The following is a 25,810-nucleotide window of genomic DNA, read 5'->3' as shown; positions in this document are numbered from 1 at the left end:
TCTACAAATAACATCATTTATTACCCCCCTTTGGAAAGTATTTACATTCTAATCAAAGCCTTTATTTTCTTAGCATTGTAGAGCAAAGTTAAGAGGAGCAATATAGCAATAACCAAAGAAGAAAAAGATTTGGGGTTATTAGAGGAATTGGTTACATACACATTACTATCCACCTGATAATAGATTGATGCTATTCCTTAGTTAAATATAATCATAATTAATATATTCTTCCTTCTCTGGTTTCCTCATTATTACTATAGACATTGAAGAGGAGACCATGGGTCAAATGATTTGGCCAAGATTATTCTAGGAGTTTATTATTTACAGTCAGCAATGTGGGTTGAATGTCGACCATATGTACAATCTTTTCTTGGATATCCAGAGGATTTCTTGGAAAGAGAGGCAATAGTGTACTGGAGACTTACAGGGTGAAGAAATATACTTTACCTTTTGGTGAAAGGAGCAGCGAGTCATATTGCAAAGGAAGGCAAACAAGGATGAGAGGATTCTGTGGCCATTTTGCAATGTTCTATCCAGGACCTCATGAATTAAATTGACCTCATGAGCTGAGTTCTTTATTAGGACTTCAAACCGGACTTTGGCAAGGAGAAGGCGATCAGTGGGGCTTGCTGTCTGATGATACCTTGGATTACTCAGGGGCAACTCAGAACAAAGAGAGGCTGCCATGCCCTACTCACCATCCTGACTGCGTGTATTCTGCCTTCCCTCCTTTAACTCTAAATGAACTAACCGTGTTTATATTTAAGACCAACTCATCTACTTGTTCACTAGAGGCTATCACCTCTCACCTATTCAAGGATGTTAGTCCAGCAAACTACACACTTTCAAGCCCCAGCAGCTCTACTGTTCCCTTCATCCAAGCAAAGTCATTGAACCACCTCTCAGTCTGATCACTGTACCAGCCTCTTAACTGTTCTCTTTGCTTCCACCCTTATCCTTCCTCACCTCTTCAGTTTATTCCCAACATAGCAGTCAGATCAGGTAATTTTGTATAAATCGTGTCATTCTTCCACTCAGCAGCCTCCAATGCTCCCATGTCACTCAAAGCAAAAGCCAAAGATCTAACTGTGGGCTGGAAGAGCAGCCATGATCCGGCTCTGACTTATTTCTCCTGCCTCATCTCCTCCTACTCTCACTTTGTGCCCTGTACTTTATTGTGCTTTTTGCTTTTGCCAACACACTCCCACCCTAGGGCTCTCGAGTTGCTATCTCCTCTGCACACCTTCACACAGATATTCATACAGCTTGCTCCCTCCTTTCTTTCCTTCAACACCTGCTCAACATCACCTTCTCAGTGAGTCTCTGATGATTCTATGCACACTCTAACTCCTCTATTCTGTTTTATTTTTTCTTATAATTGCACTTATTGCAGTTTAATGTTGCTTATTTTCTCTCTCCTTCCACTGGAATGTGGGCTCCCTGAGAGCAGGGATGGTTTCTGTTTTGTCCCCTGTTGTGTTCTCAGTGCCTAGAGCAGTGCCTGGCACACAATAAGCACTCAATGTATGTTGAATGAGTGAACAAATAAGTGAAGGAAAATAACATTAACGAACGTACAAAGCACATTCGTAGAAATCATCCCACAGAATTTGCATGACACATCTATTAGATAAATATTATTTTCAGCATTTTGTTGATGCATAGACTGAGTCTCAGAGAGGTTAGACAGTCTACCAAACTAGGAATTCTCTGGCGGTCCAGTAGTTAGGACTCTGTGCTTTCACCGTAGGGACCTGGGTTCTATCTCTGTTTAGGGAACTAAGATCCTGCAAGCTGCGCAGTGCGGCCAAAAAAAGTCCATCGAACCCAAGCCTTCAGCTGCCCAATACCGTCTTTCTTCTGCCTCTATGAGCGTAACTATACATTCCTTGGTACACTTTCCTATTCTTCTCTGAAGTCATCATCATTGAACTAACTCATCTTTACCACGTCTCATTAAATATGAATGTGCCCCGAGGCTCCCTGCTACATGGGGTTCTCAATGCACACTCTACACCTCTATCCACTCCCAAACTTTTGCACAGACCATGCTTTTTTTTTTTTTAAAACCAGGCCTATACTCAAGTTTTCAAACTCTTCATATTCTGAAAATGTTTCTGATCAGTTCTCTCTAGATACGGACCCTCCCCCGATTAAAGTGATGACCCATATGCAGAAGCAGGAGAGCCTCTTGCAGGCTGCCGGATAAAACCACCCCCCGCTTGTTGAGAGTTTAAAGCCAATAAAATTTATTTTACCTTGATATGTTAAATTTTATCATAGTGCCTCTAGTTTTTAAACCCTATGTCTAAAAATTAAATTTGTTGCTTTCTGAGTCAAATATTTCATTTTTTGACTCATAGTTAGTCGGTCAGTCTCATTTTAAGTTCTAAATAAAGCTTTTCTCTGCTTTTAGAAAGAACTGTCTGCCAGTAGAGGAACAGACTGACCATTCACTGTGGACTAGTTTTTAAATTACTATGTGTATTATTTCATTTTTTAGGGGTTCTGTTTTTATTATTAATGAGAAGGTAGCCTCAGAAGGGGTTGGAAGTTCTGATACAAGAATCGTTGGTGATTCATCTCACTTTTGAATCTTCTGTATAACAGGCAAACTCTCTTACCAAATAGTCTTTCGAATTCGTTAACAGCTTCAGCACCAGAAAAAAAAAATTTTTTTTAATTGAGTTAGCTTTACTTTCATGTGACTTTTGCAGTTGGAAAGAATCTATTTTCTCTTCCACAGGCCAACCGTCAAATATTTGAAGACAGGTGCGTCGGTGTTCAAGCTAAGCACTCCCGGTCCCCGCTTTGTTCTTACCAGACTTTGCCCCCAGACCCTTCTCCATCTTGCTTTCCTCTGCACATGCACTCGTTGAAAACTTCCTTTCGTACGATGTGACACCCTGAACTGATCATAGTGGTCCAGATTTGCTCTGAACCGCACAGGGGAACTGCTCCTCCTTTGTCCTGCAGTGTACATCTGATAACACAGCCCACGTTTGCACTTGCTTTCTTGGCAGCCACGTCCCACTTTTGATTCATTCTGAATTTTCAGTCTGATGTACTTACCCTCTTTAATGGGCCATGAGCTTCTAGAGGGCAGGAACTATAAGTCCAGGCCTGCGGGTGGCCTCCAAGGTGCCCCCCAATCTGACTCCCCCTTTTTTTGTTTTTTACTTTTTTTAATTTTGTTTTTATTTTATTTTTTAAATTATTTTCTCCTTTTCCCCTTCCTCATTTTTAACTGTGTGTGTCTCTCTCCTCCTTGGGTGAAGCATCATCGCCCCAGCCCCAGGGTCAGCTCACCGTTCTCTTCCTTGCTGCTCCGTCCTCCACCATGCATCAGAATTACCTACATTTGCCATAAAACACAGATATGATTACATCTCTCTAAGGCTTTAAAACATGTGACCCCTCCTATTGTGAAGGGCATACAGAGGTCTTCACAACATGGGTCCGATCTACCTTTCTGGCCTTAAGTCTCACCATCCTTCTCTTCCTCTCTTCCCAGCCCAGCCAGGAGTAACTGCCTCTCCTCTAGTATGTCACTCACCATGGTCTGGTTTTATGACAGGAGTATGTGTTCCCTGCTAGACTATAAATGTCTTTAGGGCGTGAAGCGTGTTTTATTCATCTTTGCATCTCAGCGTCAGGCCTGACATAGAGTAGATTTCTGTGGGTGTTGGTGGAATGAAGGGGTGCATGGGTGGTTGATGGATGGATGCATGGGTGCCCTGTTTCCCACCTTGACTCTAAGTCCTTGAGGGCAGAGCTGAGGTACGAGCTGTACCGCATCCCTGCTGCTTCCGGGGAGGCTTGCAGTCAATGCTGGCTCATCTCTGCCCGTTGTGAGAGGGTGTACCTGGGGAGACACGTACACGTGCATGCTGTTTTCCAGTTTGTCTCATGATTCTGCCTTCTCTGTCTCTCCTCCCCCCTCCTTGTTCTCCACTGCCTCTCCCCTAACGCCTCCTGTCCCTTCCCTGGCGTCCGGGCTCTCCCCAGCTGGTATCTGCTTCCCTGTGTGTGTGGAAGTGCCCTCGGAGACGGAGGCGGTTCAGGGCAATCCCATGAAGCTGCGCTGCATCTCCTGCATGAAGAGGGAGGACGTTGAGGCCACCACGGTGGTGGAATGGTTCTACAGGCCCGAGGGCGGTAAAGATTTCCTTGTATGTCTGACTGCTGACTCTGCCCTTTGTTTCGCTGGCCTCTGCCATTGTGTGCCTGGCTCCCGACAGCCTGGGGAATGAGGATCTGACAAACACTGGCTCTTTCTCTCCAAAGCACTGACAGCTGCTCTGCAGATAACTGACAGCCTTAGTTTAGCCCAGCCTCTGGGAAAGGGAGGGCTCCAGGCCAGCTCTGGGCACTCCTGGTTACAGGCAGGGTAAGAAGGAGAAAGGCATGAATAGTATTTAGAGCCTACTGTGTGCCAGTCACCCCACTAGGCACTGTGCAGGTGTTTTCATCGAACGTCTGCACCATCCTGCTGGATGGATTAAATTCACATTGAAATAACTCCAAGGGTCATTAAATGAGATAGCATAGGTTACCTCATTTCAGTCTCACAATCTCAGTGAAACAAGAATGTCAGGCATGACCAAGACTGATGTGCAACTGGTACACACACATCAGTGGGTAACATATTTAAATAGTCCTATAGTTGTTACTTGTGCCAAATCTCCCAAGTGGCTTCATCACCATCCTTCCCGCTAGGAACCTCCAGACCTCCCACGATGTGGAAACTAAGGGATCAGCCATGGCCAATGTCAGTTCTGACTGGTTGGTGCCAGTGCCAAAATGGTTGTTATATACTTTGAACACCAACTTGGGGATGACCATTATTCACATTGTCACTGTCTTTGGAGCCAGGCTGCCTGGGATTGATTCTTTTTTTTTGTGGTACGCGGGCCTCTCCCTGCTGTGGCCTCCCCCGTTGCGGAGCACAGGCTCCGGACGCGCAGGGCCAGCGGCCATGGCTCACGGGCCCAGCCGCTTCGCGGCATGCGGGATCCTCCCGGACTGGGGCACGAACCCACGTCCCCTGCATTGGCAGGCAGACTCTCAACCACTGCGCCACCAGGGAAGCCCATGGGGATTGATTCTTGACTCCACAACTTATTTTAACTCTGTGTCCTTGGACAAACTGCTTAACCTCTCTCTCTGTGCCTCAGTTTCCTCATCTGTAAAATGGGGGTATAAGCCATAGCTACCTCACAGAGCTGTTACCAGGACCCATGTGCTATAATTTTTAATGCGTCGAGAATAGTTCTGGAATACAAGAAGTACTGTATAAGTGTTTGATAGAGAATACACACACACACACAAATGGGGCAACTAAGGATCAAAGAAATTAAGTTAGTAAGACAGCTTAGATTTGAACCAGGTCGTCTGACAGCAGATACAAAGCCCTTTTTGCTGCACTGCCTCATCTTCCTGGGGGCAAGTTTTTCCCCACAAAGACCTAATGGAGACACAACATTAGGGTGAAATTGGGTTTTGTTTGCCCTTCTGTCTAGCTCTCCTAAAGCTGGACTCATTTCTCACTCTAGGCTGGATGTGCCATTCTGATGTGGCTTTGCTGCACTCAGGTGCCAGGCCTGGGACAGTAGGCTTCCTAGTGCCTGGCTCAGGGCTGACCGCAGCCGAGGCTAGCGCGTAGGTTACAGGAGCCTGGACGTCTTGACCAGATGCAAAGGTCCCCACGAGCCTCAGGTCTGTTCATATGCCAGCCACCTGCTCTGCTTCCAGGCCTGCCCAAAGTGAGGAGAAGGTGGCTCAGATGGAGGAAAAGAAACTTTAAAAATTGTGCTGGAAATACAGAACAACACTAATAGAAATTTTTGTGACAATGAACATGTTCCATATTCGTGCTGTCCAGTTCAGTAGCCACCAGCCACAGGTGGCACTGAACACTTGAACTGTGGCTAGTGCAACTGAGAAACTGAATGTTACATTTTATTTCATTCCTAGTAAGTTAAATTTTAATGTAAGTAGCCACACGTGGCAAGCAGAAACTAGATGGACTGCACAGCTGTAGAAGGAAACAACAAAAAAGGTATGTCAGAAGGTGGAAGTGTTTGAGAAGAGAAATGTAGAGACCACATTTCAGATCTAATTTCGCCCAGAGTGGAAGAGCTGATGTGTGCACATTGGCTGGCAGCTCTCTGCTCATGTGGGCCACTTAAGCAGCCTGGGTCCCCTTCCTGCGGCCTGGCCCCGACTGCTCACATCCCCTCCAAGGGGACCAGCTCTGAGAGACACTTTTGGAGGCCGGAGCTCTCAGACATCTTCATGACGAATGAAGCTGCCTCTCTGCCTTAGTCTCTCCCCGGCTGCCCCCATGACACACCTTTCTCTCTTGTTCTCTCTGCCTCCTTCCAATCCTTCCTTTCTCTCAATTTCCCTCTCCTGATCTTCTGTACACTTCACTCACCTTCCTCTGTCCTCTTTCTTTCCAGCCCTTTTCCCTGCCCACCTCTTCCTGCCTTGTCCATGTGCCCTGACACCTGGGTGCCTTTGCCCGTCTTTCCCTGTCTTTGCTCTCTTCCCTGCCCTCCTCTGAGATGCCCATCCCACTCCCACATTTGGGACCCCCTGGTAACACTGTCCCCGTCCCCACATCCGAGCACCATTCTGGTCCTTTTCTCCGCCCTGTCCCCACCTCTACCCTGTCTTCTCTCCTACACCCTCTGCTTCTCTACCTGCAGATCTATGAGTATCGGAACGGCCACCAGGAGGTGGAGAGCCCCTTCCAGGGACGCCTGCAGTGGAACGGGAGCAAAGACTTGCAGGACGTGTCCATCACTGTGCTCAATGTCACCCTGAACGACTCCGGCCTCTATACCTGCAACGTGTCCCGGGAGTTTGAGTTTGAGGCACATCGCCCCTTCGTGAAGACCACCCGGCTGATCCCCCTCCGTGTCACCGAGGAGGGTAAGGCTAGGGCACAGGCTCCCTTGGGTGCCCTGCTCTCGGGGGAGGGAGGACAGCGGGTTTCCACGTAAATGAGGCCCTTGCAGAATGCAAAACCCCATGTATCTGGAGTGGTGATATCTAAAAATGTCACCACTGGCTTGTCCTCCTGGGGCGGCCAGCTTTCTGCAAGCCGCCCGAAAGCTTGCCTCTCTGTGTCTTTCCTCAAAGCAGAAAGGCTTGGAGATGATAGTGCAGTAATCTTGACCCGGTCCCTGGACTCTCACCTTTAGAGAAAGAGGACAGCCTCCCTGAAGCCTAAAACTGCCAAGACAGTTACACCTACTCTGGCCTGCTCTGAATCTCAGACTCAATGGGCTCAGAGAAATCTCCTGAGGTTCTCTAGAGGTCATCTACCCTCTTGTCTGTGACTCATACAAACCTCTGAACTAGCGGTGCTCAAACTTCAGCCAGCCTCAGATTCCCCTGCAGGACTTCTTTTTTTTTGTGCGTTACGCGGGCCTCTCACCATTGTGGCCTCTCCCGTTGCGGAGCACAGGCTCCGGACGCACAGGCTCAGCGGCCATGGCTCACGGGCCCAGCCGCTCTGCGGCATGTGGGATCTTCCCGGACCGGGGCACGAACCCGTGTCCCCTGCATCGGCAGGTGGACTCTCAACCACCGCGTCACCAGGGAAGCCCCCTGCAGGACTTCTTAAACCCAGGCTTTCTGATTCCGTAGATGGAGCATGACAAAAAAAGTTTCCAGGAAATGCTGTTGCTGCTGGGGACCGCATTTTGAGAACAACTGCTGTAAACCAAAGTCTGACAGTCTCTGTCTTCTGCCTCCCTCTACAGTAGTCATACAAGCAACCCCCTCCCCATCCGTGGCGTCTCTCGTTATATAACCTCACTTTCAGCTATGAAAAGGGGAAACGCGGTTTGCTCTCCAATCTTTAAATTTTCCCGATTTCCCACAGCTGGTTCCTTGTTAGGCTGGGAAGTTCTTTCATCCACCTAACTCAAAAGTTTCTGTTGCGATCGAATCCAGAATCTTGAGGGTGAACTTAGAGCTGGTCTTGTTCTGCTTTCCATGGACTCACTGTTCAGAGTACTGTGGCTTCTCACCCCTTGCAAATGTTCCTTCATGTGGCAGAGGAGCGATATATGCATCTCCCTTTGTGTTTTCTCACCCAGGCTAAATGATGACTCCATTTTACTTAGCCCTTCCTAGACGATCTATTTCCAGCACGTTCTCAGCATTATGGCTGCCCCAAGGTGCAGGTCAGTGAACAGGCAAAAGGTGTGGGGCAGGAAAGAAAGGAGAGGTCAGATTAAAGCCAGGCTCTTCCTAGAAAAGGATGCCAGGATTCCCGACTTTCAGGCCACAAGTGTATTTATTTTTTTATCGTGTTATGGTGATTAAATTCATGAAGCAAACGAGAGTGCACAACAGAGCGAGCGATGTCATGATTTAGACAAGACTGAAACGGAAGGTAGGTCAATCCAGATGGTGCACAGGGACTCTCAGGCCACTTGGCTCAGACCTGATGAGCCTCTTCCCCTCCTTGAGCCCGTCTCTTCTTGTGTGAATCGAGGGGGTTGGACTGGGAGCTCTCTAAGGTATTTTTCTGTTCAGAAGTTCCATTATCCTCTTCTGTTTACACACCTGTGCCCCCGGGGGAAGGGAGCCTGGCGCCCTCTGCTGTTCACCCTCGAGACTGTCGGCTGGTGACAGCCAGGCCCTAGGAAGCTGCCTCGGTCTCCACCTTGTGCTCTCAAAGGCTTTTGCCTCCAGAGACCTTTGCGCAGCCATGGAAAGGGTGGCAAAGCGGAGCCAGTCTGCCTGCCTGCCGGGCACCAGAGCCAGACTTGGGTAAGAATAGAGGGAAAACAAGTTTGTCATCAGAGCCACAGAGCCCCTCGGGACGTTAGGGCTGGAAGGAAGCTTGGCTGTCTTTCAGTCCAGGGGTCTGAACAAAGAGCTGGCATCGGAATCGCTGTGGGGGCTTTCCTTCAGTGCAGAAGGCTCCATACCACTGCTGCGGTGTGAGTGCAGCAGGTTGGGGTGCGGTCTGGCGAAAGTCAGTTGAAATGACTCCCCAGGTGGTGGGAGGGTGCAGCTCTGACGCCCTCATGTTGTGGCTGGGAGACAGAGCTCTGGAAGAGGAGGGCTTGCCCAGACATGAAGCACGTTAGCACCAGAAGCAGGACTGCGGTCCAGATCTTTGCCTCTATTACCTGTGTTTCCACTGCATCTTTTCCCTCCACCACCGCCCACTCCCTGCCACTTTTTCTTTTTCTCTCTTCCCCCGACCCCGTGACCCCTTTGGCAGCCCTCTGCATCCCCACCCCCAGATATTCACTGCTCTCATACTGCTGCACGCTCCACCATGACACATTCCCCACGTCTGCTCCATCCCTGTGGTCCCAGAGAACCTCCCTGCTTCTCTTTGCTCAAGCTGGACTGATCCTGGCGTAGGCTCTCACCCCCTGGCTCTAAGACAGAAGTCTGAGTTCTCTTCACCTAGAGGTAAATAAAGCTACTGAGGACAGCTTCCTGTGGTACTACTTCTGGCTACTGCATTTAAAAAGAAATAGGGGGGCTTCCCTGGTGGCGCAGTGGTTGACAGTCCGCCTGCCGATGCAGGGGACATGCGTTCGTGCCCCAGTCCGGGGAGATCCCACATGCCGCGGAGCGGCTGGGCCTGTGAGCCATGGCCGCTGGGCCTGCGCGTCCGGAGCCTGTGCTCCGCAACGGGAGAGGCCACAACAGTGAGAGGCCTGCGTACCGCAAAAAAAAAAAAAAAAAAAAGAAAGAAATAGGGTGCTTGAAGTTGAGCACGTTGCAAACCAGACCGTTGTCAGCCCGTGAAAAGACATTTGATGTGTCTGGCATTCTCCTGTACCTCAAGCTGCATCTGTGACCTCCAGCTCCAGTTAGGAAACCTGGGTGATCCTGGAGCCCTTGGACTGCTTCTCTGAGGTGAAGGTCATGGCTGTGCCTATATTGTGCTTTTAATGAGCAAGGCCTTGGGGATGACTTATGCCCTATGAATAACCATGAATCTAATTTGGTGCTGAGAGCTAGCAAAGGGAGATGTGGCTGCAGCCTTCCTTGCCACTAGGAAGGAATATATGTCGGGACATTTGCCATGTATTATGTTTCAGTTATTTATTTTTTTAAAATGAAAAAAAAAATTTTTTTTTTTTTTTTTGGCTGCACCACACGACTTGTGGGATCTTAGTTCCCCAACCTGGGATTGACCCTGGGCCCCGCCTGTGGAAGTGCCGAGTCCTAACCACTGGGCCGCCAGGGAATTCCCTATCGTGTTTTATTTGTCATTTTTGTTGGTTAGGAAACAAGGGAGATCAATATTTATTTATATTCATTCATTCCACAAATACTTATTGAATACTTCAAGTATTCTAGGATTAGGCAACAGGCTGATAATTCAGAAATAAATATGTTCTTAGTAACCATACAGTCAGTAGAGAAGAGAGAGAAGCACATCACAGTACAATCTGGGAAGTGTTATAATAGGTGGACGGAAAAGTGCCTGGAGAAGAACGTGAATAATCACTGCACGAGAAGTTGAGGAAGGCTTCACAGAGGAGGTGACTTCAGTGGAGTCTAGAAAAATGGTTGGGAGATTGAAGAGCAGGAGGCGATGTTGGGACAGAGGTAGCACTGGGGTGTGAGATACAATCTAGGAAGAGGGAAGAGAAAGAAGAAACGTCCACAGATCCCAAAAGACCACAGCGTGTATGAGTAGAGAGGTTTTGCTGGCCAACCGAATGCAAATGAGGTGAGGAAGGCTGCACGGCGAGTGGCCTCCTGTGCCCTGTTAAGAGAGTCAGGTCTCTATGCTGAGGGTGGTGTGGAATACTGGAAGGTTTTCAGTAGGTATATGGCAGGATCAGATCTGTGTTCCGGAAGTAGAACTCTGAGGACAGCCTGGTTAATCTGTGGAATTCTCCAACCCTCATTTCTGTTTGGGTTTGGAATGACCTGGAGGGAAGATGAGCTGGGAACGTCCTTGCTTCTCATCCAGACATGCTCAGGTCCCTGGGTGGGCTGACGGCACTGTCCACGTGGCCCTGTCCATGTTTTCCGACGCCCTCTTCCTGGGGGTACCACACTCCACCACCCTAAGCTCAGAGGACAGAGTCGGCTCAACTAAGACATGTGCCTCACATCTGTGCAGACTTTTACATCTCACAAGGTATCCTTAAATACATTAGGTAATGTGTGGTACGAATTATTATCCTCACTTTACAAATTAAGAAACTGAGTCTCAAATCAGGGAAATGACTGTTCACACACCGGGAAGTAGGAAAACTGGGACCCGGCTGCATGTATCTCAGCTCCAGGATTCCTTCCAGCTCTATAACTTCTTCCTCCACCCATCATTCTCCCTCATGCCTCCCTCCAGAGCATCTGAAGAAAGTCAGTGAGAAAGCTGACAGGCAGGAGAATTAGGGGATGTTAAATCTCATTGGTACCCTCTTGCGTTCCTTTAGACCCAGTGCTTATTTAAGACATACCTAAAAATAGGCCTCGTATATCTCAGACCTCAGGGACAGCTCTGGGTTTGTTGGACATGCATATTGTGAGCCTCACTCTCCCCCTTGCAGCTGGAGAGGACTTCACCTCTGTGGTCTCAGAAATCATGATGTACATCCTCCTGGTCTTCCTCACTCTGTGGCTGCTCATCGAGATGATATATTGCTACAGGAAGGTCTCAAAGGCCGAAGAGGCAGCCCAAGAAAATGCGTAAGTCCAAAGATGCCAAAATAATGATAGCTCGCACCTTCCGAGCGCCTGCTCTCATGGGTGAGGTGGTGAGCAATTTACACAGTCCTCCACTTTCCTCACAACAGCGTTTGAGGTAGGCAGCATGAATATACCCATTTTACAGATGCGAAAGCTGAGCCTGGGAAAGTTTGCCCAAGACCATTATAAGAGGCAAAGCAAAGTTTGACTTCGTGCCTGCTAACTCATGCCCTGCACTCTTAACCACTATGTAAAGCCCATCAGCTCCCACCACAATCCCATGACATTAGCATTATTAGGACCATTTTATAGATGCTGAAGCAGTTCAAAGAGCTTCAGTGGCTTGCTGGGGCCACACAGATAATGAGAGGAGAGGCTGGGATTTGAACCGAAGCCTGTCTGGTGTCCTTGCTGTTCCCGACACATTCAGCTGTTTGCTGTAAACCACAGAGCTCATCAGGCCACCTGGGCTCTGCCGTCTATTAGCTAAGGAGCTCCAAACATGTTCTTCCCCCTGGAGCTTGGCCGTGATTGAAAACCCAGAGACGGGCTCTTCTGCTCCAACGTCCGGACTGTACCTTGGCCATTTTCGCCAAGGCCCTAGTCACTCGAGCACAGGTAACAGATGATGGGGTCTGAGAGTCTAAGGGGCCGCGTTGGCTTGTTATTTGGGGAGAGGAAAGATAGAAAATAACCCTCACAGATTTACACAGTGGAGGTGATAAGCTAAAAACCCTAGGCTATTATCACCTAGAAACGCTTGATAAAGTATCATGTTTCAGGATATCTATGATCTCAGGAAAGTAAAAAATTATAACTGACCAGATAGAAGGAAAGAAAGGATATGCTGGGGAGGTTGTCATTCCTGGTGACCTGGGTGATCAGATTTCAGTGCTTGAGCATAGGAAGTGCCCACACTTGGACAGGAAGTACCCACAGCTGGCCTTGCACAAGAAACAGAGTTGGAACTGAGGTCACCAGCAGAACCAGGATCCTCAGAGGGCTACAGCTCGTGCAAAAGATAGATGAGTGAATGATCATCAGTCCACCAGCCCAGAGGAAAGCCAAGGAAACGTCTCTACCTGGCCTGACTCCAAGCAGAAACATAAAAGATTCTTGAGAACCGGTAACCACAAGCCTGCTCTCACAATGTTTGGGATTTAAATTTATGCTACCCACATGATCCAGGAACCTCTAAGCTGAGAGAGTCAATAAAAAAAAAAATTAGTCCCCAGACAGTGATAACCATGTAGACGCAAATGAAAAACTATTTTCTGAAGGGACCCACTTTTCTCTGAGGCTTAACAGTGCTCCCCAGATAAAGCATTGCTGAATCTGATTCCACAGTCTCATCCAAAACTAAAAGACACAGCAGGAAATAATCCAGCATGAGCAAGAGAAGTAACAGATGGCAGGATTAAACCCCGGGAGCTTCAGACACGAGAAGGACCTGGTAGAATATAGAAAAGAAATTTGCTTAAAAGAGTTAAAACAAGAGGAGGAACCAAAACACAAGAATACAATAAGTTATTAAGAAAAAAGAACAGGCAGATTGGAACGGGAATGAAGAAAAACCTGGAAATGAAAAATACAGTCAATAAAATTCAAAACTCAATGGATTGGTTCACCAGAGATTGGATACTGGTAACCAGAAGATAAACATAAGGAAGTTTCACAGAATGAAGCCCAGAGATATAAAAAGGTGGAATATCACAAAGAAATAGGAAGACAAAAATTGAGAAGATCGATTAGAATAGAAGAGAGAAAATGGAGGAGAGACAATATTCAGAGATACAGTGGCTAAGGAAAGGTATGACTCTTCAGATTCGGGCAGCTCAATGTGTCCTGAGCAAGATAAATACATGTAAGTCTAAACCTAAACACCAACCATCTTTAAACTGATTGATGGCAGCAACTAGTATAACCTACAGCAAATATCATCTATGTGGCAACTTTAGAAGAACTGCCTATAATATTAGAAACATGTCAAGGATACCTGCTTCTATTCTATACAGAGTAAAAATTGTAAAGAAAGAAACTAAATTATCATTCACAGCCAATATGATTACCTATATAGAAAATCCAAGGGAATCTATAGACAAACTATTAGAACTAGTAAGAACATTTCATAAGATTGTTGATACAGATCAAAATATTTATAAATATAAAAGCACCTAAATTCCAGCCACAAAAATTTAGAGAAACATCTCAATATTTAAAACATTTTAAAAAATTCAATTACAATAGCAACAAATACTCTCCAGTACCTGGGAATAAATCTGATAAAAACGTGTAAGATATTTAAGGAGAAAATTACAAAATTTTACTGAAAGATTTGAGTTAAATAAATGAAGACTAAAACCTCACTGTTACAAACATAGCAATTCTCTTCCAAATTAATCTGCAAATTCAGTAAAATTCCCATCAAAATACCCAATGGATTGTTCAAGGAACTTGATAAGCGAATCTTAAAAGTCATACAGAAGCCCAGAGGCTAAAACTAGTCTAAGCCGGAGGATGGTCAGATAGTAAATATTTTAGGCTTTTCAGGCTACAGAGGGTCTCTGTCCCCTACTGTTCTTTCATTTTGTTTGTGTGCAACCCTTTAAACAAGTAACAGCCTTTATTAGCTCATGGGCCATAGTTTGCCTATTTCAAAGAACAGTAAGTTTGGGGGAGGTGGCTGGTAGGAGTTTTCCTGTCAGATATAAAGATTTCTTATACAGCTATTAGGGTAAAGATTTTATGATACTGGACTTCCCTGGTGGTGCAGTGGTTAAGAATCCGCCTGCCAATGCAGGGGACATGGGTTCGAGCCCTGGTCCTGGAAGATCCCACCTGCCGCGGAGCAACTGAGCCCGTGTGCCACAACTACTGAGCCTGCGCTCTAGAGCCCACGAACCACAACTACTGAGACCACATGCCACAACTACTGAAGCCCGTGCACCTAGAGCCCATGCTCCACCAACAAGAGAAGCCACCACAATGAGAAGCCCGTGCACTGCAACGAAGAGTAGCCCCCACTCGCTGCAACTAGAGAAAGCCTGCGCGCAGCAACGAAGACCCGACACAGCCAAAAATAAAATAAATAAATTATAAGAGAAAAAAGAAAGATATTTTCAAGACATGGAATCATCAAAGAAAAAGACAAATGTCTCAGAAGAAAAACTGGTAAAGCAAATGAAGTCATATTGCAGAAGTACAAACCCAAATTGCTTATAAACTTATGAAAAGATGCTCAACTTCACCAGTAATCAGGGAAAGGAAAATTAAAAGATCTATAAAATGTAATTTCCCATCCATCAGTTTGGCTGATTTAATCTAACAGTACTAAGTCCTGAGAACAATGTGGATAAATGAGAAGACTCATACGTTGCTGGTGGAAGGAAAAAACAAAAGTATTTATTATTCTAGTCTGCTGAAAGGGCCATTCTCATTTTCTCTTGGGTAACATGGTGAGAAGGAAGTGCAGAGGTGTTCTAGAGACATCCTTGTTCCTGGGGCCCTTGCTCCTTCCCTTTTCCTGTGTTGGCACCTCTGGGTACAAATGCACTGATTTTCTTCCCCCCTCTCTCCTCCAACAGGTCTGACTACCTGGCGATCCCATCGGAGAACAAAGAGAACTCTGCGGTACCAGTGGAGGAATAGGAGGGGGAAACCGGAGGTGATGTACAGGGAAGGGAGGGGCAGGTAGATAAGGAGGCAGGTTGTACAAGTGACCTTGACACCCACAAACCAAAATGACTTTAGATTTGGTCCCTTAGATTTCTACCCTACCCAGAGTCCCCACCCTCAGGGTACTTCTTTAAGTTGATGCCCAAGTAGTCATAGAGCTCTGTGCGAGGTTCAAGTCCTTCAGAAGGTGAGTTGCTTTGGCCTGAGTGTTGGGGCAACTTGAACTCCTTACCCACAGTGACAAAAAATAATTCCCCATTCTCCCTCCTATGTAAGGATCGTGGATGAGGTCAGAGAGCCTTTGGCTGGGCTGGACTGGGCTGGCAATCCTCAGTGAGCTGTTTTATCACTGGTAGGTGGCCTGAACACTGAAGCGCTGGCTACCCCATGTTCAGTGATGTCAACAGCGTCAGGAGGGTGCCCCAGGGGCCACATCACTTCCCTTCACGCGTCCATCCTTCAGTTCATTCATCATACATCCACTCACCTCTGAACTGTCACCTCTGACTTGCTAACTCCATCAGACCTCCACACACAAGACTTTGCCAGAACCAAGGAGCCAACATTTCTACACGACTCAACCTCAGCCTGCCCTTGCTTTCAAGCAAGCAGCTCCCATGCCAACTGGACCCCTCCCCCGTGCTCCACCTGGCTTTGAACATGTGCTGGAGCCCGCTGATTCTCCATTGCCGCAAGTGAATGGAGGGCTTAACGGAAGGAAGCTGGAGTGATTAGTCTGGGTTAAAGCAAGAGTGTCATGAAGTGGGATTCCTTGAAGTCAGTTTTTCTAAGTTCCTGGTCCACTTGGCTGGAGCATCAGAGCAAAGCATGCGTTTCTAGGCCCTCCAGTGATAGAAAGTTCATTAAGCATGGACTAAAATGTTCTCTGGACTATGGTGCTCCAGGGCTAGATCCCAAGAGGCCTCAAAGGCCTGAGTTAGTGTCAGTACTTCAAGAAGCCGAGGGCAGGGGACTTGGGAAGTCATACAACATGTTCATGATCCTCCTGGGGCAACGTGTGTGCCTTGCCAGGTGAACGCACCACCGGAGATGGCAAGGTGGCATTGTTTTCCTGTGGGCACTGGGACTGCAATTCCCAAGTTCTTCCTCTCAAAATTTCTGTGGGTCAGTATTATTACTCATACAGGAGGCAACGGAGACTCAAGACAGGACTCCACTGATAAGAGACTTCAAAGGATAAACTGGAGCAGATAGAAGCCTAAGGCGCGGTCCAGTTTACACTTCCCGAGATGGGATAATTTTGTTCTTGAAAAGACTTTGAAATTGAGTCTGGCCATGGCACAGAACGCAGTGGATTGCCTGGATGAGGTTAGCTCTGATTCAGGTAATTAGAGATTGGCCAAAAAGGCAGAGAGAAGGATGTGAGGTAGATTTGAAGAATTTCTTTAGTGAAAAGATTTGTGAATCTGAGACATCTTCCAGAAGGGGAACGCATCCGGGAATGGCATTTAACTAAGACATATGTTTTTAGCCTGAGATAGATGATGGCAAATGAGTGATGTGATAGAGGAGGGACAGGCTAGGTGGCTTCCAAATATTTCACCTGTGAATTCATAATGTCCAAGGTTTTTTTTGTTTTCCCCTAGATGTTAGGAGAGCAGATGAACACTGGAAACATTTTAGTCGATATCTCATGTTTCACTTTGAGTAATTGGTGTAAGTGTGATGTCCTCCTGCACCTTGTGATGAGAGGGGGAAGGATGCTTTATGGGATGTGAGAAGATGAAAGTGACTGGGATTCGATGAACAAAATGTCCCTCAGATCCAGGGGCATCTATGGGGAAAGATCCCACTCTCTTGGCTTTGGGTCTCACCTGACAAACTCAGTTCATCTCTGCCATCCCTGGGAAAGCACTTGAATTAGTCCTTGTTTACATATTTGAGAGTCTGATTTTATCGAAGAAAATACTTTCAATAAATTCAAGGCCTTTCTCTTTGGTAATTTCCCACACAATCTCTCTGAAATAGGGGACAGAATATAGATTTTCCTTACTTTCCTGTGAGGAAAACAGGCCTGGATTACTGTGAGGTTTTCCCAGTCACGTGGATGGTGGATGAGAAGCCTGCCGCAGAAACTACTTTCTACCACTCCACTTCCCTCTTGCTTCAGTAGACCACGCATCTAACTTGTGATCTAGAATGCACGTTTTTTTTTCCTTTTTAAAAGCCCAACTCAGATATTTCCTGGGTGATTTTTAATGAAGCTGAATGGTACCTCTCTTTTTTTTCTTATCCTTTACAAGTAATCTTCTCTAGTCTTTTCCTCCTCCTAACTTCTCAACTCTTCTCATCTTTAATGCTTTCTTTATTAAGCTATATGATTTACCAAGCATTTTAATTATCTTATTTCTTCTCCACAACTAGCTCTGTGAGGTGGATATTGCTAATACGTTAACAAATGAAGAAACACGCTGTCTGAGGCTAAGAAGCTTTACCAAATCATAAGTTCATATAGTGGGTAAACAGAGAGCTGGAATTCAGGTCTTCTGAGCCCTAGCCCAGCTCTCTTTCCACTGAGACCGTAGCTGCTTCCTTTCCTCTCATTTTTCTTTTTTTTTTTTTTTCTTCCATCTAATCTTTGTCTCTCTTGCTTGTCCTGAGATGTTAAACATCTTCGCTCACCCCTAACCCCACTCCACTGCTCCTCTACCACTTTGCTTCTTGGTCCATGCTAAAACTGTGCTTTCAGTCTTAATCTCATGTTCGTTTCCCCTTTCTCGTTGGTTTGTACCTCATTATTTCTCCTGAATTGCAATTAAACTCCTTCCTGGGAGACTTGATCATGACTATAAATCCACAAGGTACTGTGATCACCAGCCTACTTCAAATCCTCACTCCCTCCCTGTTCCCCCGCATATTCCTACAAAGGACCCAGATAAATGCGCACTGCTCTGGAAGCTCTATCTGGTACGCTGTTCTATTAAAGGGCTTAGAAATGTTCTCAAGGGCTACCATCACTCTAGGAACCCCACCTGTTGTCTTGGTGCTGGATATTTCCCCTGATGCTTAATAATACAATTCACTCAAGGCCAGCTCGGCTGGGTCTGGTTTTCCCTCCCCTTGGGCTTAACAGCCATGACCTTCATTGCTCAACTCTGCTGGCCCTGTGAGCACCTCGCCCAACTGACCTTTGCCATCAGCTCAGTCTTGCATCGCAGCCCCAACTCTTGTGTGGAAATACCTTGACGGTCAGCACCTGTCCCAACACCAGCCTTTATTTTCAGTCCATCTAAAAGCACTGTCCTTTAGAGTCACCACCCCCAAACACCCACACGCCCGGATTTCTGACTCTCTTGAGTTTCTGGTTTCTCCTTAGATGCCAAACTAGAAATGTTAGTAGGAAAGGAATTTTTCAGAGCAGGAATATGCTGAAAATATGTATAGAGCTATGAATGGTTAAGAGAAGAGATAGTAGCTCCTTTTTTCCCCCCAAAACTACGGGATCGAAAAGGAAAACATACCCATCTCAGAATCTGTGAACCCACCTGACATAAATCAGAGAGAAAAGGCCGTGTAACTGCATCTTGGCAGGAAGAAGCAGCAAGGAGCTAGACCCATTTCAGAATATATCTTGGCTCTCCTTCCCAAGCGGAAATGGAAAAATAAAACAAAAAACACCTTCCTCTCCCATCCTTTTGTAAATGAAAAGCCCCCAACCCAGTGAGTCCTCCTAGTCACGGCAAATGTATCTGTGTAGTACTTGGTGCGTCATTACTCCGATCATCCATTCATCCTGCATTTCAGCACCCTCCCTGCGTCAGGCACCAGTCTAGACCCTGAGTGTGCCCTGCGCCCTTAGGTTTTAAAAATATCATCATCCAAGCCTTTCCTAGTCTCTAAAACGCTACCATGGCAGACGACCCATGTTTGGCGCCCCTCCCCTTACTTGAGGCTGTAGTAGGACCCAGTAGATGCACATTTGAAGCGAGTCTGAGCTGTAGCTCAGACTCAACCCCTATCATAGGCCAGCTAAGCCTCAAAGCTGGTATTACTCCTTTTTGGGCAGAGTGACAGGGAGGGAGGCACTGAAGGACGAGCGCTTGTAGGTTTGTGAGGCACCAAACACGATCAGCGAATTCGTACAGCCATGGAACTCGTCACCATGTTGTCACCTTCGTGTGGCTTTTTCTTGATTTTCCACAGCCAATCTTTTTCTGAACTTGAGAAATGTTGTTCCTGACCACTCAAGCTCTCAACAACCTAATGCCTGTATGTGGTGTTTTTCAGTAAACTCCCTGTTCATGTCAATAAAGTGTCTCTAAACACTGCTTGCTCTGGTTTTGCTCCACTGTGTGTGTCTGCTACACATACTACGGCTTCTACCTACCTCCCCAGCCCACATCAATTCCTGAACTCACAATCACTGGATATATGCCCAGAGAATGAAAAATACATTTAATAGTCTAGAATTAAACATACTGTCTCCCTTCTTTCCTTCCCTACCCAAATACAAAGGAATCCAAGAGCCAGAGTGTTCTCACCTGAATGACATCAAACAAGTTGGTGAGGGGCTCCCAGCAAGGAAGACCTAGTGAAGGGGGGGCCCACTCCCTTACCAGGTTGGCTAACATTAAGGAAATAAAGCAACGCTGTCCCCCAGTGTGTGTCTTCCTAGAAGTGCCAAGGCCCCAAAAGGGAAAAGTTACACAAGAAATTGTCACTGGGATTCAGTCTACCATACACTCCTAGAATAACACTACTACTGATTGATACTGATTGATTGATTAATAATGATATAAAATTATCTTCATATAGTACTAGCCACTATACTAAGAAACACAGACACACACACATATACACACATATATTTTATGTTATCTCTAAAATAAACTGAGGTTGGCAGTAATGGTCGGGGCCCAAGGACACAGCTGGTAAATAGTGATGCTGCAATCTGGACTCAGATCTGATTCCCAAACTTCTTATCCATTCCACTTCATCAGGCTGCCGCCCTCCCCTGGGAAGGAGGTCCTAGATGGCTGGCTGTGCACGTGTGTCTGTGTGTGTGCCTGTGAACACATGCCTTCAGGGCTTGCTGTGATCACACCTGGGAAGACCAAAAACATCTGGGACCATGAGGACTAACGAATCAAGCAATGAACACACACACCGTTTATTACATGTAGTTCAATACTTTTTTTTTTTTTAATTCATACTGTACCTCCATGGCTCTAGCTACTTTACATTACGATTTGACCGGGAAGCCTCGTTTGTCTCTAGGTACTAGCGGTTAAGTTTTTAGACCTTGCGCACAGCGCCAGGCAAAGTACAGCTATAGCTCCAAATACAGGCGGCCAGACAGCTCAACTGCAATTAACCTGTGTTCTTCCCCGTAATGGCCCCGGGCAGGGGTTGGGGATGCTCCCTCTGCCTCACCCCACCCCCACCCCCACGTCAGGATTCTCCAGCGGCCACAACGGCCTCGGACCCATCCCTCCCCACCTTGGAGTCTAGGTTGAGTTGGGGGGAAAGCACCATGGGTTTGGGAAGATGGTCTGGTCCATGCAGAGAGTGGTCTGGCCCTAGAGTGCAGGACAGAGAAATGTGGGGAGCCACACACTGTCGCTGGCAAAAATGCTTGCTTTTACTCTGCCATCTCAGTGCGTGGCACCCAAGCCCAGGGCCAACTCCCCAGACACAGCCAGCTGACTTGCCTGGAGCGGAGGCCACCATTTTTTGCTTCTGCAGTGTCTCATCGTGTTGAGAGAAGCAAGGAGGGCCAAGGGGCAGAGGTGACAATGTTCTTTAATGCCTTCACATGTCGGGTACATCGTCTGGCATCAACTCCTCTTGGCAGGCAAAGTGCTTCTCGCCAGCAGCCAAGGCTCCAGTCCAGGCTTCCAGGCCTGCTGAGGACCTCAAGTCGCAACAGAAAACGATGGCCCAGACCCCTGAGCTTCCCCCGGAACGCCAAAACAGGGAGCTGGCTGGGTCCATCGCAGCCACGGCTGGAGCAGGAGTGAGGTAACAAGGAGGGCAGAGAGGTGGGGAGGCGGGGGCAGCTCTCTGCACGGTGGGCAAGTTCCTGCTGCACGTCAGGCAAGCAGGGCTGCTAAAAGGTGGCCTTCCAGAAAGTGCTCCTCTCGGACCCAAAAATGCATCTTCTGGAAGAAAACCTAGAGGTGGAGGGGAGTGGGGCCAGCCTGCTGGAAGCTGGGGGATGAGGGTCGGGGATGTTAAGTGGTGGATGGGATGATTGTCTCACAGCCTAGAGACGAAGGACGGAGGAGGAAAGAGTCAGGAAGAGAGGTTCTCAAGCTTCCTACTGGAGTGGGCAGGTGGACTCAGGGGGTGCCCTACCACTTGGGGGAAGAGAGGAGAGCGCTATTTCTCCTGGGGGCCCCTAGGGAGGAAGGGCTGGCCTTGGCTGCCCTGAAGAGCTAAAGACACAGCATGGTATGGCGCAGAAAGGATTCTTCTGAGACCACACAGTCCAGAAAGATTCTCTCCCTAATCCTTCCTCCAAGATTTCACCCTAGACGTGCTGCCTGCAAACGTGTGGACATGGTCAAGCTTGGGTCACAGACAGGGCAATGGAGAGAATCCACTTCTATCAAAGCATTCCTCTTGCGCTTTCTTGGTCCTCCCCCTTCCTTGTAATACCAAGTTCTTAGTGTCAGCGCTCTAAGGCAACCCAAGGATTTTAGCCAAAGCTTCACATTTAATCCAAACCCCAACAAAGTTGGAGACAAAAGAGAGATGGTAGAAGCAGGAATGACTTCTCTTCACCGTTTGCTCTAGCAAGAAGGAGGGAGGATGGATAGACGGATGGAAGGCTTCACAGCCCAGGGACGGAAGGTGGGCTTAATCCAAGACAGTGTCCTTGCCACCATCCTCCTCTTCCCAGCTGAGAGAAAGTCCAAAAGGACGCTTACAGAGTAAGACTAGGCCAACAAAGGAAGAAACACCCTCCTAGGTTAACACCGAGCAATACAGCAAGCTTCATCTTTCTCCCTCTCCCTCCCCCACCCGCCTCTCATTGGACCTCCCTGCCCCTCCTAGCACGTAAAGAAGATTTAACTACCCTGGATTTCCTGGGAACCCAGACCCTGCCCTACGACTCATCTAAACTCCAGGGAGGCTCTAGTCCAGAAGGCTTGTCCTCTCCTGGCAAGGCACCTTCCAAGTTTGAGAAAGCCCAGCCTCGCCAGTCTCTGACCCAGCCTCCAAGATCATGTCAAAGCTAGAATCCACCTTAGGGACAGTCTAGCTCAAGCCCCTCCTGTTACATATGAGGCTCCAGAGGCTCAGAGACCGGGGCTATGTGTGTGGGGGTGTGTGACCTGCCCAACAGCAGAGCCAGGACTCAGGCCCAGGTCCCCTGAACCCCTCAGCTCGCTGCCCTTCCAGAGAGCTCTAAGTTGCTGACCTTGCTGTCCTGGAATGTTATCCCTTTGTCCTAGGGAGTGGGATGGGGGAAAGGAGAGAGTTACAGACATGACTGGCCTCTCCAACACCAGTCCCGTCAATTCCCCCCCAGTCAGCAGGAGTAGAGTGCAGACCCGCTGCTGTTCTCACCTGTCTAGAAACGGCAAAATCTTTGAAACTGAGTGCAAGCTCTCGAATGTCTCACCTCATGAGTCCTCGCAGAAAGACTCCTATATGACTGAGTTCTTACGTGAAAAAAGCCAAACAACAACAAAGAAAACAAAACAAAAAAATGCCCTGGCTGGAAGAAATAACATAAGACATGGTGGTTTTAATGCTCGCTTCCAAGCCAGGGCTGCCAGCCATGAGTCACAATGTTATTTACGAGTTTCACTCCCAGACTGAGCTGCTAGGGCAGAGGGCCCTTCTCTTTGACAGGTTCCTGAATAAAGGGGAAAAGCTTTTGTTTGGGAGTGAACACAGCTGTTGGTTTTCTCCTGGTTTGAAAATCAAAAAATTACTAGACTAGAAAGCTCCCACAAACGATCCGTGATTCTTAGAAATGAGGCAGGCCAAGAGATGCTCCCCACGTGCACACACTGTCTCCCGGGTTCAAAACCCCAGAAATCAAGAGGGTTCCTTGGACATCCCTCCCTGTCACCTACTCCTCCCTGAGAGGGGCCCGAGAGGTGAAGCAAAAGCCGAATAATTCCGCGTAGCCAGGCCCACTACAGCACTTTCCTCCCAGCAAAGAGTCCTTTTAAAGTCATCCCAAAGGTCCCAATATGGTACCTTTAATAATTGAATAATTTAAATAAATAAATATGTATGGAATAAATTAGTGAATTTATCACTTGTCCTTTCCTTTCAAAAGTTTCGGGGAATAATTTTGACTTCTGGCTACTCCAACCAGAAAATTCCTAGCAGCCTGCACTGTTTCTCCTTCTTTGGCTCACGGCCCATGAACCCTGACCCTCACCAGGGTCTCCCATTCGAAGTCCCGGACAGGGACAAGGACAGATATGATCTTGAGCCGCTGGCCTGTGGGCATATGCACACTTCACAAGGATTACATGCAACTCCATTTGCTCATATCTCCTTTTCTAAAGAAGGGATATCAACATTCTAGATGACCATTATGGAATCATCCATCTCATCCTACTCCCCCTGGGGGGGATGGCCTGGGTGTGTATCTTTCTGTCTTCTCATCCTGCCCTTAGGGCAATAATGAGGCCCTCTTCTCAGACAGACTGAAGAGTCAAAAACTTTCTTTAATGGCTAAAGTGGGATGCTCAGGCCAGTCCAAGAGAATACAACATGCTCTTCTTTTGGGCTAGATCAGTGATCAAATCTACCTTTCTTTCCTCTGCCCCTTCCACCAAGGGGTCCACTAGAACAAGCGATCTGGAAGATCTCTCCTTGCCAAATTGGTATAATCCTTTCCTGATCAAGAATCTCTACAAGCTCTGCCTGGGGCTGGCAGGACTCCTTGGGTCATCACAGGGAGAGATAGTAGTTAGTGGGTGAAGGATGGTAAGCCTGCCCAGATGGGCCATCAGTTCTGTGAGCCAGCCCCCAAAAGGCCCTAGATGACTCACTTTCCTAACCCATGGTCTTCTTTCTACTCCTTAGTGGTCTCATACCTCTCTGGGGCCAGAGACTAGAGAAGGCGCTGGTTGCTCCCTCAGCCAGAACTTCCACTCCCAGCTCTCAGAAACAGGGTTTGGAATGGCCCTCTGTGGGGCAGACTCCATCTGGCTTTTTCCTGCCCAAACCTACGCACCTTTGCCAAATCCATTCCCTCCAAGGCTTAGGCCTTCTTTCATGTGCAAAGTGTCTCAGACGGTTGTCTCCCTTGGCTAAGCTGGTTCCTCGCTGAGAGGAAATGAGGCTGGCCGCCAAAGAGTGCTTGGATATAGGTGCTCGCGACCCATAGTAGTTCTGTGGTTAGACCCTACAATTCTTACACGGCTAGTGCATTCACCCTCAAACCCTGGAGGCCCTAGAACACACCCTGATTCATCCTAGAAATCAAATGAGAGCTCTAAGGGAAGGGGTTAGAGCCACAGACCTGACTTGCTTACAGTCGCTAAAGAGGTTTAACAAGATCAAAAATGCTCCCACCCTGACGAATAAACAATGTGCTCTTAGGGCACAGAGGAAAAATAGGGCTTTAGGCACTAAAAAGTGACACTTCACCCAGATCCAGCCTGGGAAAAGACCAGAGAGAAGGGGGGGGAGGGGGGGGGAAGTAAGAAATCCCCAGCCCTTATCGGGTCCACACCCCACGCAGGGTAGAGGAAGGTACAGGGGCTGACGGAGGAGATGCCCTTCAGAACACAAGCCCTCAGGAGCCTGTGGCTACGAAGCCCAAACCCTCCAGAGCAGCCTCCCCAGCTGTCCCACAGTCCTCTGCACCTGACTCGTGGTGCACGGTCCACATACAGGGGGCGGCCTCATATGGTAGAGTTTAGCTTGCGCCCTGCTTTTGATGCTTCCTTGTTCCCAAGAGAACACTTGGGGAAGTGTTGGGTGGGGAAAAAAAGATTCTCGTTTATTTTGGAAACAAATCAAAAGGGGATTAGGGAATGAAGCACCTTAAGCAATGCCCCCTTGAGACTTCTTTTCACAACCCCAGGGTCTTCACAGGCATAACTTTGGCTCCACGTCTCCCTTCTCAGAGCCAAGAATGGCCAGCGAGGGAAAGGGTGGGGACGAGAGGACGGAGAGGAAGAGGCTCAGGGGAGGTGGGTGCTGAGAGGTGGTCCCTGCCCTCCTGGCCCCTCCGCCGGCCAGCACAGGGGGCGGGCCCGCTCCTTCTCCCTGGTACATAGGCATCATCTCTTTTTAAAATCTGTATATAATATATATATTTATATTCTCTCTCTATTTATACATATATATTTATATGGTCTATGTACATGTATTGCACAGGCCTCCTGCAGCTGCCCCCGCTCCTGCCTTGTCAGTGATAGCGGTTCCTCTTCTCTTCACTTTCTGATGTGTAGTCACGGGCCCTGATGCCGTTCTGAAGATTGATGAGTGAGTCCTTCAT

General features: G+C 47.6%; 2 protein-coding genes across 2 annotated transcripts in view; one reads left to right on the top strand and one right to left on the bottom strand.

Moving 5' to 3' along the window:
- Window positions 1-19,712, top strand: part of SCN3B (sodium voltage-gated channel beta subunit 3) — a 24,265-nt gene extending 4,553 nt beyond the window's left edge. Inside the window, exons 3-6 of the mRNA XM_022560204.3 lie at window positions 4,009-4,172; window positions 6,714-6,939; window positions 11,556-11,694; window positions 15,279-19,712. Coding sequence (XP_022415912.1) covers window positions 4,009-4,172; window positions 6,714-6,939; window positions 11,556-11,694; window positions 15,279-15,342 — 593 coding nt within the window. The 3' untranslated portion in view covers window positions 15,343-19,712. The remainder of the gene's footprint in view (window positions 1-4,008; window positions 4,173-6,713; window positions 6,940-11,555; window positions 11,695-15,278) is intronic.
- GRAMD1B (GRAM domain containing 1B) overlaps window positions 16,585-25,810 on the bottom strand; it is a 181,508-nt gene continuing 172,282 nt past the window's right edge. The window contains exon 20 of the mRNA XM_022560200.3: window positions 16,585-25,810. Within this exon, the coding sequence (XP_022415908.2) occupies window positions 25,721-25,810 (90 nt within the window). The 3' untranslated portion in view covers window positions 16,585-25,720.

Source organism: Delphinapterus leucas, chromosome 7, assembly GCF_059928025.1.
Source record: "Delphinapterus leucas isolate spDelLeu-1000000601 "Yukka" chromosome 7, BTC_Dleu_Yukka2, whole genome shotgun sequence".
Taxonomy (NCBI): Eukaryota; Metazoa; Chordata; class Mammalia; order Artiodactyla; family Monodontidae; genus Delphinapterus; species Delphinapterus leucas.
This window is presented reverse-complemented; position numbering and strand designations above follow the sequence as displayed.